The 14,697-nt window shown below is 32.4% G+C and overlaps 1 protein-coding gene across 3 annotated transcripts in view; it reads right to left on the minus strand.

Annotated features, from left to right (window-relative positions):
- The window catches only part of ADGRB3 (adhesion G protein-coupled receptor B3), a 726,796-nt gene that overhangs the window by 441,364 nt on the left and 270,735 nt on the right, over window positions 1–14,697 (minus strand). For all 3 annotated transcript variants that reach the window (XM_059400179.1, XM_059400180.1, XM_059400178.1), the window contains one exon: window positions 3,053–3,163. In XM_059400179.1, the coding sequence (XP_059256162.1) occupies window positions 3,053–3,163 (111 nt within the window). The remainder of the gene's footprint in view (window positions 1–3,052; window positions 3,164–14,697) is intronic.

The following is a 14,697-nucleotide window of genomic DNA, read 5'->3' on the forward strand; positions in this document are numbered from 1 at the left end:
AATACATCTACCTCAAAATGCACATGTGAGGATTAAATGAGACAATATATGACTGCATTTTAAATTACAAAAAATTGATATAAATTTATGCTAGTATGTTAAAATCATTAAATTAGAAACATATTTTTAATTTTATATTTCTGTTTTAGATAACATGCTATCCTTTACTAATATAGGCTATTTTCCCCACTGGAATACAGGAGCACTTTCCTAAACATGTTTATAAGATCATTTGATGACTATGATGTTAAAAAGCACAAGTGCAATTAAATTATCTTAACCCATCTTTTGTTATTTAATTTGGATGTCTATATCAAATACCTGCATTTTATCACTTCATTTCATTTTTTACCATAAATATAAACTGTGTTCTAGGCTATTGGAGATAGCCTATTCAGTTATATTTAAACTAGCTTACCTCAATTATTGGACTAACCAAAATGATTAAGTTATTTTGGTAAAGAAACATTATTTTACCAAATGTTACTCTTTTAAAAACAATTTCCACACATGTTATTTTTTATAGAAAGTTTGCTTTTAAGACACAGGATTTACTAATCATATTGGTTGAAGAGGCCAGGTTATTCATTTTGAGAAGTAATTCTTAATTATAAAAGTTTATAGATTTTGCATCATTTTCCCTCATGACTAATATAAAATATATATTCTAATGTCTTCCTCGTTTAATTTTACCTCTATTGCATTTTTCTTCATTCTCACATTAATGTTAACAAATATTATCATTGTTTATTTGTAACACCAGTTTCCTGGTTTGAAAGACCAACAGGAAAATTTTATAAGTAAACCTTGACTTTTATAAGATTTTATTACTTACTGCACTTATTCAGACTAACTACCTTAACACCTAAAGAAAGTATACTTTCAGAAAGTATTGAAGGGAAAAAAACAGCCTCTCTCTGTTTAGTTCCTTAGTGTCACATTACATATTTTAAAAATTATTTAAAATCATTCAGTTTCCCAGTCTTCTATCAGTATTGTAGTAATTTAAATTTAAAATAATATTATATGTGTTTTTATATTTACCTAAACTATTTTTGCTTTAAAATAAAATAATAAGTATTTATTATGAATCAATCCAAGACTGGATTTTTCAGAACTTTAATTTTTCATTGCCTTTTCTAAAGTATTATTAACAATATAAGGAAATGGTTTTAATGCTCCTCATGGATATATTTAATAAATATTTCATCTACTCTACCAAATCATGTGTTATTATATTTTAGATACAAAACAATGTTTGAAAAAACAAGTAAATGAAAAGATAAGATAGTAATTTCTCATTAAGAAAACATCATATTCCTTGTGATTTGAAACTGCAAAAAAGGTTTTGGCTGAGAACTGAATTCTCTTGGTTTATGTCACAGGCAAAAACTGAATTTATATAAAAGCTCCTGGCCAAACTGCACAATATTTATGCATCAACTAATTTTACCATATTATTGGGAATTTAAAAATGTGGCTCACCATTTCACTCCGAAATGACCCTATTTTTAATAAATTTCAGCAAGCCAGTGACTCCCACCTCTTGTGCAAAAAGGAAGAACATCTATAATCTTGCAGAAATGCCCCTGTGAGATGGCACCAGGAAGAGGCTGAGTCATCAGCCCATGCCCTATGCCTTTAGTTGGAGTCTAATACTCCCCAATCTCTGGTCAGTGCTTGAGACTTCTTGCTCCGTGAAAGGGAGAAAAATACATTTAATAATTTTAAAATTTACCTGACCCTCATGCACTTTTGGGCTTGTTCGAGCAAATACTAAAAATATGTCACCTTTCGTTAAGTAAGAAGCTGCAGCAAAAGCAATCCAGATAAGCAAGTTTTCTTCATTTCTGGGTCTAGCTGCAACATATATATATGCTAAAAATATGTCCTTAAGGTAGAACTTATTGTAAACGTTCTTTCTGTTCTGAAGAATTCTTTGACCTACTTACAACTAATGTGTTAAATTCTACTACTCACCCATTACCAAGAGCACAATCCATTAAGAATATTTGCATTTTTAGTTGTAGATTCAAATTTAATGTTCATAATAAATAGCATAAGAACATATAACTAAAGGAAATATTCTTCAAGAGAATTTCATCAAATCAGTCATCATCATGTCAAAAGCTGGTCAAGTATTGGAAACTTCAGTATTAATGGTAAAACAGATCATCCAGATTAGAATGTATAAAACTTTATAAAGACATAGATAAAACTGTTAGTTTGCAATTTCCTGAAATAAAATGACAGCTAAAAATGTTCACAACACAGTTTAAATACATTTTCATCTAAGAATGTACTACATGCAATGTAAACAGATGGAATCACAGCCCATTTATTATGATGAACCAACATATGAATGCATTTAATTGTGCTATATATATATATTTTTCCCCCCAAGGGAGGTATTTGAAACTAATCTGATTAGTTTAGGATTAAAAATTTTACAAACCAGAAAGTGATTTTTGTTGATATTTAATTGTTTAGAATGTATTTATGGCTTACTAATAAAGACTATCAATTTTTTATTATTAAGCTTATACAGCAAAACTCTTTTCAAATAAAAAAATAAATTCTGAAAAAAGTTTCTAATTTCCATACCTTTTAACATTTAATATTTATATGATGCATGACATTTGAAAAAATGTCACTCAACATCTATTGCTAAGTTAAATTTCATCATTTAAAGTCCTATTTAAAATTCTAGTTCTGAAAAGTCCTATAATAACCAATTATTGATGAAATAACTGTTGACTTTCTTTAAAAGTTTAAGGATACATGTTAAGAAGTTAATTGACATGAGTAAATAATAATATGTAAATCCTAAATGTCCCATACTGAAAACAGCGTAAATCTTACACATTTTTTTGGTGCGCTTTTCAACTCAAAGCTACTTCATTTATGGACTTTAACTGGTGACGAAAAAAAAAATGGTTCAAAAAAATATCAGCTCCAAAAACTGACAAATGTGCAGCAAAAGATTATGAAAACATGCAGTGGTTTCATTAAATTAACAACAATAAATAGAAAAATGTAACTAACGTATTACCAGTTTGTGCCATAAATTTAGCAGCATCAGCTTGTTCCTGAGGGACCCTTTTTTCATGAACAGATCGAGGTCGCTGACTTTTAATTGTATGATCTCCCATCATTCCAAATTCTAAAGACAGAATAAAGGTATATGAAAGCTTGTGTGTAGACATTTCTCACAAATTACATTACTGTCTCATGCAATGTTCCTACATATACCTAGAAATTACTGATTAAATTTACAGTTTTAAATTTTCGAGGTTGATCTACTTGGAATATTTCTAAACTCAAGTAAAAAAAAATCTATAAACAAGAGCAAGGTTTCAAGAAACAGTAACAGTTGATAGAATAACATCAGGTTTTAAGTCAGCTTAATTAACAAATAGTGTTAATGTTTAATGTTTCCAAGCAATTCATCAGAAAAAATACAACCACAGTGTTAACTGTTGTTTTTCAGAGAGAGAATCCTGACTGCATAATACCCCCTTGCTCTCTGAGTAGTAACCACCGCCCACCCCCACCCTGAGGTTTTCAACACTTAATCTTGAGGAATGAATGAATAATCCTGTAACCTGGCTTTCCAAAGGTAAACAAACATTCACTTAATGGAGTATTTGTCCAAAGATGGAGTTGATCTTACTGTCCTTTGAAAGCTCATAGATACTGAAGTGATTCTAATTCTCTCCTGCCCTATGTCCAAACAGTTGCTCATCCCTTTTCTAACCACATGTAAGAGAGTGTTTTCTCTTTTAAAAGTTCTGTTTAAAAAAGGAATGGCTCCGGGTTTCTGTTATTTCATCCTTTAATGTTCTACCTCCTATGAAAGACAAAAATATCTGGGCCTAACTCAGTGACAGTGGGGAAGGGGAAAAAATAAGCTGAACGAAAAACAGACTCCATGTAATAGATTTTTGAAAAATTCATATGCTTGGAATTCTGCAAGAGTTCCATGCTTCTGACACTGTTGCTATAAAGCAGTGCTGTTTTAATAAGACAAAAGCCAAATTTATGGGATAGGGTGTGAGGAAGGGGATTCATGAGGGGCAGGCTATCACACTGTTTCTCTTACATCAAGGCAATTGCTGGGCCCTTAAGACCAGGACTTGGATACAAGACAAAGATGATTGAGTCAAACATGTTCTAATGATAGTACAGATATATCGCCAGAACCAACATCAATATTTGGGAATGTATAATTCTACCTTTTCCAATTAATCTTTAAGCTTCTTCTAAAACAATACAACGTACTTTGTGCAATTGAGCAGTGTGTTTTGTAGGCACTAAGTCTACCCACATTTTTATTTTACGTAAGGAGGAAAGACGATAGCACACATTTTTGTCCATCCTGGTGAGTTCTCACATAAAAATTAAAGTGTGGCACCTGACAGATTGATTTGTCAGAAATTCTTTCCAGATATTCTACCCAAGAGAACATCCCAAGAGACATCTGAGAAGACCAAATGTGTGTTTGTTTTTGTCAGTTTAGATAAAATCCAAGGCAGGAAATGGAAATTTTCATAAAATGTCAGTTGGCTTAATCTTGTAAAATCCATCATTATTTTCCATTGCCACCAACATCCTGTCATTCCATTCATTTATGTATGCTGCCTAAACTATGTTTCATTATGCTAATAAGAAGCATCCGATAATCACATATCATTAAACAATTTTGGAAATTGACTGCTTAGAAAGTTTATATCTAGACTCTTATATACTACCCAGTATTTTAAAATATTATATATAACTGAAAATTTTGGGAATCTGAAACAGCAAAAGAAATTCAGTAGTAATTTTTATTAACATTATGTTTTTCCTTCAGTCCTCTTGAATTTATCATTTAAATTGTGTTTGTGTGCATGTCTACCCCTTAGAACATTTAAGTCAGAGTACATGTATGCATAAATAAGTTGCAGGTTTTAATGGTCACATTAACAAAGCTTTGGCACTGGGAGGGAAAAGAATATTCAAAAAAATATTTTTTCTATGCCTACAACATTTTTTTTCTGCTGCTGCTGCTTTTTTTTTTCCTTACAACTTCTTTTAGTAAGTGACTTTATTACCTGTTCTAGAAGAAGACAATTCTTCAAGTCAATGACAGTGTGAAAATGGCCTATAATCTGTTTTCTAAGAATAGGTAATTTATTCGTATGAGGACTATAATCTTGAAATTTACAGGTCCAAGTATGTTGGTAGGCACTGCTGAAATAATTTTAAGAGTGTCATATTAAATTTTTAATGATTTCTGAAGTTTAAACACAAGTATAGTACTTCTCTTAAAAGCAGATATTAGCATCTCTGTGAACTATTTCATATTATTAGCTGGAATGTGGTTTAAATCTCTCAAACAGGTATGATACAAATTAAATTTCAGTATTCTTCACTGGAGCCACTTCTACTCAATTCTACTCATCATCAAAAATCAATGTTATGTGAACATTAGTAGCTGCTACTTAATACTGGGATACTTAACACTCGGTTACAGTATTTAAGAAGAAATTCTTTAATCATCTATTACCTTGATTATGTATTTTTGTATAACTGAACGTTTCAAATGAAAATTTTGATTATTTCTGTCAATATAATTCATCTGGAAAACTACTTTTAAAACATGAGAACTAATAGGATGGCTTGATATAACTAAATTCCCTGTAAGGCAGAAGACATGCATTTCTTTTTCTCAGGTGGAAAAACAACACTATGGTGGTATTTTTTTAAAGTTCCAGACCTATTGTTTCTGACCTAAAACAATCTCAATTTGTAAGTGAATCATGTAAACGATTATCTAACCAAGTGAATTTCTTTTGCTAATGTTTATGTGCCAAGTGTTTGAAAAAAAAAATACATCTTTGTTTTAGGGTTGTTGTCAATGGTAAGATTTAATAACAAATGTTTTGGTTCCATCCATATGTCACAATGAGATATTTTCAAAACATGAGTGCTCCTTTCATGATGATTTGATTTTCTTTTCTTCTAGTGAAAATAAAGGCCAGCTGGATCATCCAAACTTAGAAAAAAACAAGGTATTAGTTTTGCTATCATTTTCTTATGTGGTGAATGTGGGTTGAGGTAAACCTTAAGCATATCATGCTCTCTGGATAATAAGTCTTTCATGGGTTGTTGATTTATACTCATATGATTCTGAGTTGGCAAAGATAATATACTACATTAGTTACACAAGGAAAATAGCATAACCAAATAAAAAGATGATCTGTTTTGTGTAAGCAATGAAAAGCAAGTTATGAGATCAAATGAAGGAATGTGCAGCATAATATTGTGTATGTAAATACAGTACATGGCTTATGAAAATACAGGGTTATTTCCTATATATTTATGTTGATGGTATCAATGAAGTGGTGGGTAAATAACTGTATGCATGTATAAAACTCAAATGACTGCCGATGACTTTCATATTTAGGCACATTTTTCTCATACAATCTTTCAATGTGCGTCTTAATAAAAAACCAGTAGTCTCTGGAAGTAAGACTTACTCAAAGCTACATGAAAGAAAGGTTTCGAAAACTTGCTTTCTTAAGAATAGTTTTATATCTTCTCTTCCCCCAGCCAGAAATATATAAGAGGATCATTAAGAAACAAATAGACTTGAAAACTGACTCTTGACAGTCAGTAGTTAGTTGTGAAGTTTTTGTCTGGAAATCAAGGGTTATAATAACATGAAATCACAGTCATCAATAAATGAAAGCATACACACATCCATTTGCTATTTTACCAAGTGTTTACTTTTCAATGTGCAGGCAAGTGGTGCATCAGATTATCTGATAAGTTATTACTGCAATCTGTTTTGCGATATAAATACTAATTTTACTTGTTAACTGACTTTCCTTGGAATTTCCATAGAAACCACCCTAGCCTGGCCATGACTGCTTCTCAACAATTTCTCAAAGTTATGACTTACTTACATTCTATCATCAACTCGCACTACTCTTTGTCTTGGAAATGGTTAAACCACTGCACCGTTTCTGTTATCTTTCTCTGTATGAAATACCCATTTTTCTATCCATGCCTGCAGTAAAACACCTCCTCATGTCCCACTCCCTGAATTATCAACCAGTCATAATCAGGCTGTCTTTCTAAATTTCTATTTCATAATAATGGACTTTCATTTTAATTTTCAGATTGTTTTATTACTTGTACTAGATTATAAACTTCTTTGAGAAAGAAATATGCCTTATGAGTTTTAAAATCACTTCCTGCTTTGTACCTAGCTGAGATTCATTATTTATGTATTTTATAAATATTGTTCATGTTAAGAGTTGCTTCTCCAAAATGCAACTTTCTAGATTCCCAGAACCCTTTCTTAAACTTGCTTGGTGAACAGTTTGATGGGGAAAAATAATAAAATTTTTAGTTAAGTACTTGAAAGGTAGTCAAGTATGATCATGATGCTCGACATTTCTTTATCCATTAAATATATTTAGATTATTATCTAAATAATTGCAATATTACCTTTTTAAAAAAAGAAACTTAAATCTCACTAACCTAAAAAAAGTTTAATGCCTTAACAACAAAGCTTAATTTTTGTCAGTAAACATTTAGTAATTACTTACATGTTAGGCACTAAAGTTACAAAAATAAATGAAAAATAGTCTCCGTTATTCTGAAGTTCATAGTCCATGGAAATCCAAACATTTGGTATATATAATATTATTTATTTTAATCAAAATATGAAGCTCCACTCAAAACCCAGTTTTCATGTTAATTTCCTAAATATCACCCTTAACTAGAATGGCTTGCTAATGTGTCTCAAAGAGAAAATAAAACTTTTCAGCCATGCAGCTGGACATTTGAAGTGACATTCATTCGTCATAGTATGACAAGTAAGGATATTGAATGTATAACTGGTTGGCACAAGAAATATTCTATCATCTGGCTGGATTATGGTGGTATAGACAAATAAAGTCTGTTAAGAAGCAACCAGACATTTTTATAAAATAAGATTATTATATTTAAAGCACTCTAAGTTTGTATTTTGTCAGAAGCATGACTTACTAAATGTGTTCATTCATTTTTACACTTTTTGCAAATGGAGTTGTCACAATTGTTTTGTATCCACATTTTTGGTGCCTATCATAGCTGGGAGGTATTTAGATAGTGAAGAGCAGTCCAGATTATCAGTCACTATGATATCTTTCTGTTTTCTGAGTTTTTAAAAAATGTTTTGTGACCTTTGATCAGACTTCAAAATTATATTCTCTCATTCAAAAGCTATTTGAGTGCCTACAGAGTCAGGTGCTTTATGGAAAGATAGAAATGTTGGGGGAAAGACTACAATCTGTAATATCAAAAACATTTCTAGACTGGAAAGGATGTTAGAAACAAAGAATATTAAAATTAGACATCATTAGTTGAAATCCTGAAGTTCACTGGTTAAAAATATTATTGATTATAAATATACTAATTTCATTTTCCCCAAGAACCAAACAAGGATAGAATATGTGGATAAAAGACAATTTCCAAAGAATTCAAGAATGAGAGATAGATAAGAAATTAAGAAATATCAGGAAATATGTTGGCTAATTAAATTTAAATAATAAAAAAGGAAATATCAGGAAATATTTAAAATAATTTTTGAGAAAACTAAATAAGAAGTATTTATAATAAAATAAATTAAGACATATTAAGAAACATTAGAAATCAGAGAAATCCATCATTAATATTTAAGGGGATAACTAATATTCTTTCCTTCAAATTATTTCTTAGTTTCATTGCCATAGTTAGATACCTGGTTACAGGAACCAAGAGGCTCTTTCTTACAATAACAAAGTAGAATCTTGTTTTTCAAAATACTCCCACAGAAATAATTTCATTAGGTAGTTGGCATGACTCTGTTAAGTAGATGGGTAGTTTTATGCCACTTCTAAAAGTGGACAAAACAGGGAATCATCAAAGGGCATACTGCTAGTATGTTTATAGAAAATTTAAAATGTTTAGGAGTTTTCAGTTTTCAATTAGGTTGTTAAGTTACAAAACATAATATATAGTAGAAGCAATTTTCAAGTATACTTAGTGGATATTTTCTTTGACAATGATGTTATATTTTAACTTACCTTTATTCAAAATAGGAACTTTGAAATAATTACATATAATTATGAATTTATTTTTAGATCTCCTCAAATATGTACGTGAAAACTATATAACAAAACAATTTATTTAGAATAATTCTAAGAAATTTAGGGTATAAGCCCTTAAATCATCATTTATATTCTGATTTTGTCACCCTTCTGGGAAATGTTAGTAAATTGGATGCACCGTTTCATGTAAGAAATCATCAATGTGTGTAATCATGTAGGAATTATTTGTTAATATTAGCCAATTGTATTTTATGACCTCATCTCTTTTTGAGGTCATGAATTTTTATAAACTACCAGTAATGATTTGCTTAAAAAACATCTATTTGTTGGTAATAAGGAAAATAAATGCAGAAACACATAAATGATAAATGCAATTCTACTTCTAATAGTAAACTAGTAGCCGAATGTGTTTCTTATTGACCTGTGTTAGAATTTAATTTAACACACTAGCATATCAGTGGCAAAATAAGATGCTTTATTGTGAGCTTTCACACCTCTGGCAGAGGACTAAACCTCTTACAGTATAAGATTTGAATTATCCTATTGCTAGAGTGGCCCCCAAAGATCCTAGGAAATCTAACATATAAGAAAGTGAACTAAATTGTCCCTGCATAAATATATTTTCTTAACAAGAACAGAGCTCGGTTGCTTTCCTGCCAAGCTCTCTGACATGTACAGTGATTCTCTGGGGGCAGAGTAGACTCTTTAGGGATTTCCAAATAGTGGGGAAGGCTGCTTTGGAAATGACAAAAGACTTGTCTTTCAGGCTTCCCTGGAAGGACAAAAATGAATGAGTCACCTAGTGATATGAAGCCAAATTTTTCTGAAGGGAAACTGGCCCCAACAAGGATTTAAGAACTTAAGAAATGTGTCGTAGGGGATAGGGAGAAATGAGGCAGTTGGGTGTTCAGGGTTTAGTACTGTAAGTTATTATTATTAATGGAAGATAAAGTGTGAAGGAGAGAGACAAGAGATACTTCTGAAGGGATTGGTGGGGAGGGAATCAGAAACCTCCCTTATGCCTTACTAAGAACCCTGAATGTGAAATATTTGTAGGGGTTTAAGCAATAAGCAAAGAATCATGGTTTGATTTGAATTTTAGATAAGTTAATTGAGGAATTCAGAGCGACTATGGGGAACAAAATTAGGGCAGTATAAACTATGAGGAAGCTATTGCAATTGTCCATACAAGACTGTGACCAGGTTGAGAGGAAGGTTTGATGAATAGCTTACTGGAAGCACCTAGCTTGGGTGGGTAGGTGGATGGGGGTACCCCCACTAGATAAAGAAATAGAACCACCCACAAAACACTGGCCAGTCATAGCTTACTGCAGGCTGAGTACATCTTTGGACCACTGGGTTCAAATTGTTGGCAACGAGAGCAATTTTCAGTGCCCCAAAAAGTTTATAGGAAAAGTCTTTTATAAGGAAATCTATGCTTAAACAAATGAAATTTTTTAGTATGATATTTTTGATAGATGTTACCTTTGTATATATTATATTATGTATATCATATTTTATTTATGTATATATATATAATCATGTATTTACTTAGACATTTTAAGAAAATTATTGCTCTCTAGTTTTGAATTTAATTATCCTTAAAATCAGTGAACATACATTCAAACTTGCTTCCATAAGTTATCATTATTAGTATTGAAGCCCACGTGGCATTTGATAGAGAACTAAAAATGTTTAATTCAAAGCAGTACTTCATATACCTAAAGACAATTTTAACTGAATGTAGAGAATATAGGCTAATGCTGAATATAGAGAATGGACAAATCAGTGGGCAACTGGCAGGTGCAGCTCTTATTTCAGAGCATCAAGCCTTAAGTTCTCTTGGCCTGTTTGCTCTTCTTGCAAAAGGGAACTCTGGGAACATGATTCCTAAAGTCTTTTTAAGCTCTAAAATTACATATTTTTTCCTTAGGTCAGAAATTGGCCCATGAACATATGGACTATCTCTCAGCAGAACAGGCCTAGAGGACCTGACCAAGCTTGATGAATGGGTCTGTACACAGACTCACATGTACTACAGTCTAAGTATAACAGAGTGGTCGTTGCTTCTAAACATTTTCTTAAGTCAAGCAGTGTTGAACAGTTAATCCATGTCTGAGCACTAAACCCCCCAAGGTTTACTTTGCATGTGAGGTCTCTAGTGCTCTAGATCTCTTACTTCAATTATTCAAGCATTATATACTAATTTTGTCACATGTACTGAAATGTATTTCTAAATATATCAATATCTTAAGTGAATCAGTATCTGTACTCTTTCCCAAACCAACACAAGAATTTGGGTATGTGGTCACTTGTTCTCTGCTTTGACACTCACATCATTTATTTCCCAACTGCTTTATTTAGACACTGCTTCAATAATTTAAACTTAACCATTAGTTGTGTTAATTTCTTTGTAGATCTTCTTTCTTTGACTGTTTTTAATTTTTCTTCAGTATATCCTGTAACAGAGAGGGTCTAAAATTGATTTATCTTACCCTCACACTTGAATTTTCTTTTGGCTAGGCCTAGAAATTTAAGGTCAAGAAGTTTTTTTTTTCTCATTGTACTTTGAAGATACATTTTACACTGAATCCTGGGATGTGGTATGGCCTTTGAGATGTCTTTTGGTAAGAGAATCTGCTTTTCTTTCTGGAAGCTTTTCTAGCATTTTTCTTTTTATCCTTGGAGTTCTGAAATTTTGCCAGTATGTGTCTAGACATTGGGCTTTTCCATTAAGTTTGCTTGGTACTCACTCTTCCCTTTAACTGCAAGGATCAGTACTTTGGCTGAGCACACTGAATTTGTTCTCTCCTATGCCAGCTTCCCCTCTTCTTGGTTTTATTCCATGTTCACTGTGGCGTTTGGGAGTTACTGCAAGCTACATTCTGCTTCCATCTCAATCCCCTACATACTCACTAAGAACTTCTCTGGGAAAATCGAACCTCCAATTTCTGATTTTTAAAGACTTAAGTGCACAACATACTACTCTCCATTTCGCTCTCTGAACACTTTTCTTTCCTACTTACAGAAACCCTTCCAAAGAGTGCCCTCGAATTCCTCACTTCCCACTCACCCAACTATGTCAGGCAATCTGACTCCAACCTCCTTCCTTGAATGAAACTGCTCTCTTGAAAGTCAGCTGCCTCTCAACAACTGTCACACTCATCTTGATTCCTTCAGTTTTTGACACCCTCCCACTCTCCCCTATCCCACAACTTTTCTTAAAATGCTCACCTCCCTTGGCTTTCAAAACTGACAACTTGAATTTCTTCCTTCTCCTGCCTGCTTTTCTGCCTCCTTAATTGCCTTAGTGACTCTTCATTCCTTAATGTGAGTTTTCCCACAGCTCCTGGCTTAATGTTCTTTCCCTCAAAAGTTCCAACCATTCCTAGACTAAAGTATCACTTTCAGGAAAACAACGATCAGTCCTTCACTCCTATGGGTCAATCTACATCTTCTAGACCACCTGTGCAACAGTGTCACCTAGATATTTTGCTGGCAAACTTAGCATTTATGGAAACAAGTTAATTATTTTCCTTTTGAGAGCTGCTCCTAGCTATGCATTTCACATTTATCTTTAATAAACATATAGTACTCAAAATTAATAGTTCTCAAATGAGTAAGCAAAAACAAAACTAAAAGCTGACCAGATACTGGAGAAAATTTTAGGTTTATCAAAATATCTTGATGGGCCCAGTTTGGTTATGCAAAGATAGACCCTAGGGCCAGACCTTGGAAAGGTGAGTAACATAACAAAGTAATAGTTGGAAATTTACTGAGGCTGTCAAGGACAAAAGGTGAGTCTTCTAGGGGACCATAGAAAAAGGAGGGGAGGGGAGGTTAATAGATCTTGGGAGAGGAATAAAGAGAGAGTTATCCATAAAAGTGGTAAAAGGATAAGATCAAAGGAGAAATTAGAAATTCCTTGAGGAAGGACTATCAGAAGCAATTTTAATAGCAGTGATATTAAGGTTTTATGTATACTATGCTGGGGGTGAATTACCTCTCCATTAGAGCCAACTTTTATTAAAAGCTTACTTAACGTGTTAGCGACAGTTAAAAGAAGATGCTAAAAGAAAAAGAAAGTTAATTTCATGTTGAGATTTGCAAGGAGCAGAATAGAAAGAATGGCCCCACAAGGAAACTACAAAGCAATGGTTGATAATATAGCTAAAATATGTGAATAGGAAAATATATAAGAAACACATGTGAATAGGAAAATATGTAAGAAATACATGTAACCCATCTCTCAAAGAATCCTTAGAAATATTAGGGAGATATTAAATTTCAAGTTCTAAATTACGTGGCAGATCAAGCCAACTGTTTGTTTAAAAATTATAATAAAGATCGTCCACAGAAGGCTGAAGAATTTGGGAGCACATTGATATCAACTCCAGGATTATGAGCTGACATTCTTAAACTGGTCTCTAGGTAGTTCATATTGGTAATGTAGATCAAACAAAGTCCTTCTGCTGATTTCGTACTTTCAGCACCATGTGTTAATCTTAGCATAATTTAGCAAGGAGTCTAAAGTTGTTTACCCATTATCGTAGGTAGAGGTTTCAATGGGGCTAGTGCCCAAGTGGCCAAGGACAGGCAAAAGAGGTTAAAAATAGCATCTCTTATATGCTAAATCCTTCCCTATTTCAGTTTTGGGGTTTTCTTCCTCCCACACCCCTGCTTTCACAGGCAACTCTAGCTCTGATTACCCAGATGTAGCGAACTTTCCCACCAAGACTTAAGTGGGAGAAACAATTAAGATTTTGCTTCTCTGGAGGAAAATAATGTCTCTTTTGTGCTGCAACGTTTATTTTCTTTTAATACTTTAGCTTCTGTTTTCTAGTTAATTATAATCTCTCTTCAAATCTATGAATTCTTTATATTTTATTCCTTCACCAGAATTCTGTGTCAGAATATGTGTTCCCAGCTGGGACACACCTGACTTACAAGTTATTTTAAAATGGATATACTGGTTTTTGATGACTAAAGTTTGATGAGTCAACATGGGTGAATAGTTTTTCCAAATTATCAATTTAAGGTTTGGCTGCATTTTTTAAAGTATGGAATTCAGAACTTTTGGGTTGCTTAGCACTTAGCTGTCATTGTCATTATTCTAAAAAGAGGAGTATTGATAAAGTAAAATATGTAGAAAGAAGAGTGATAAGAAGGGTGAAAGCATAAAGATTGGTGAGGACTGTCTCAAAAATTATAGTTTAATGTCAGAAATAAATTTTTGAGAACCCAATGATAAGGCACTTCAGAGAATCAAATCTAGTAGGACAGCTAAGGAAAACTTAAATAATTAAACTTTAGTATAGACTTATAATGCTATAAGTGCCATACAAATAGATTCTTATTAGAATAAAAAACTGAGAATATTTAGTTTGCATAAAAGAAGAAATGATAATTTTCTTTGATTATTTGGAAATCTATCATGGAGCAGAAAGACTGTAAATAAAGTAGCTATATTGTTTAAGAACTCAAATGCACAGGAAGGACTTTGTAACAATTTGGGGTGCATAAAAAGAATGGGTGGTCATATGAAGCACCAGGGTTTGGATCATGGGGAATGCTT

This window comes from Mustela nigripes, chromosome 5 (assembly GCF_022355385.1).
Source record: "Mustela nigripes isolate SB6536 chromosome 5, MUSNIG.SB6536, whole genome shotgun sequence".
Classification (NCBI taxonomy): domain Eukaryota; kingdom Metazoa; phylum Chordata; class Mammalia; order Carnivora; family Mustelidae; genus Mustela; species Mustela nigripes.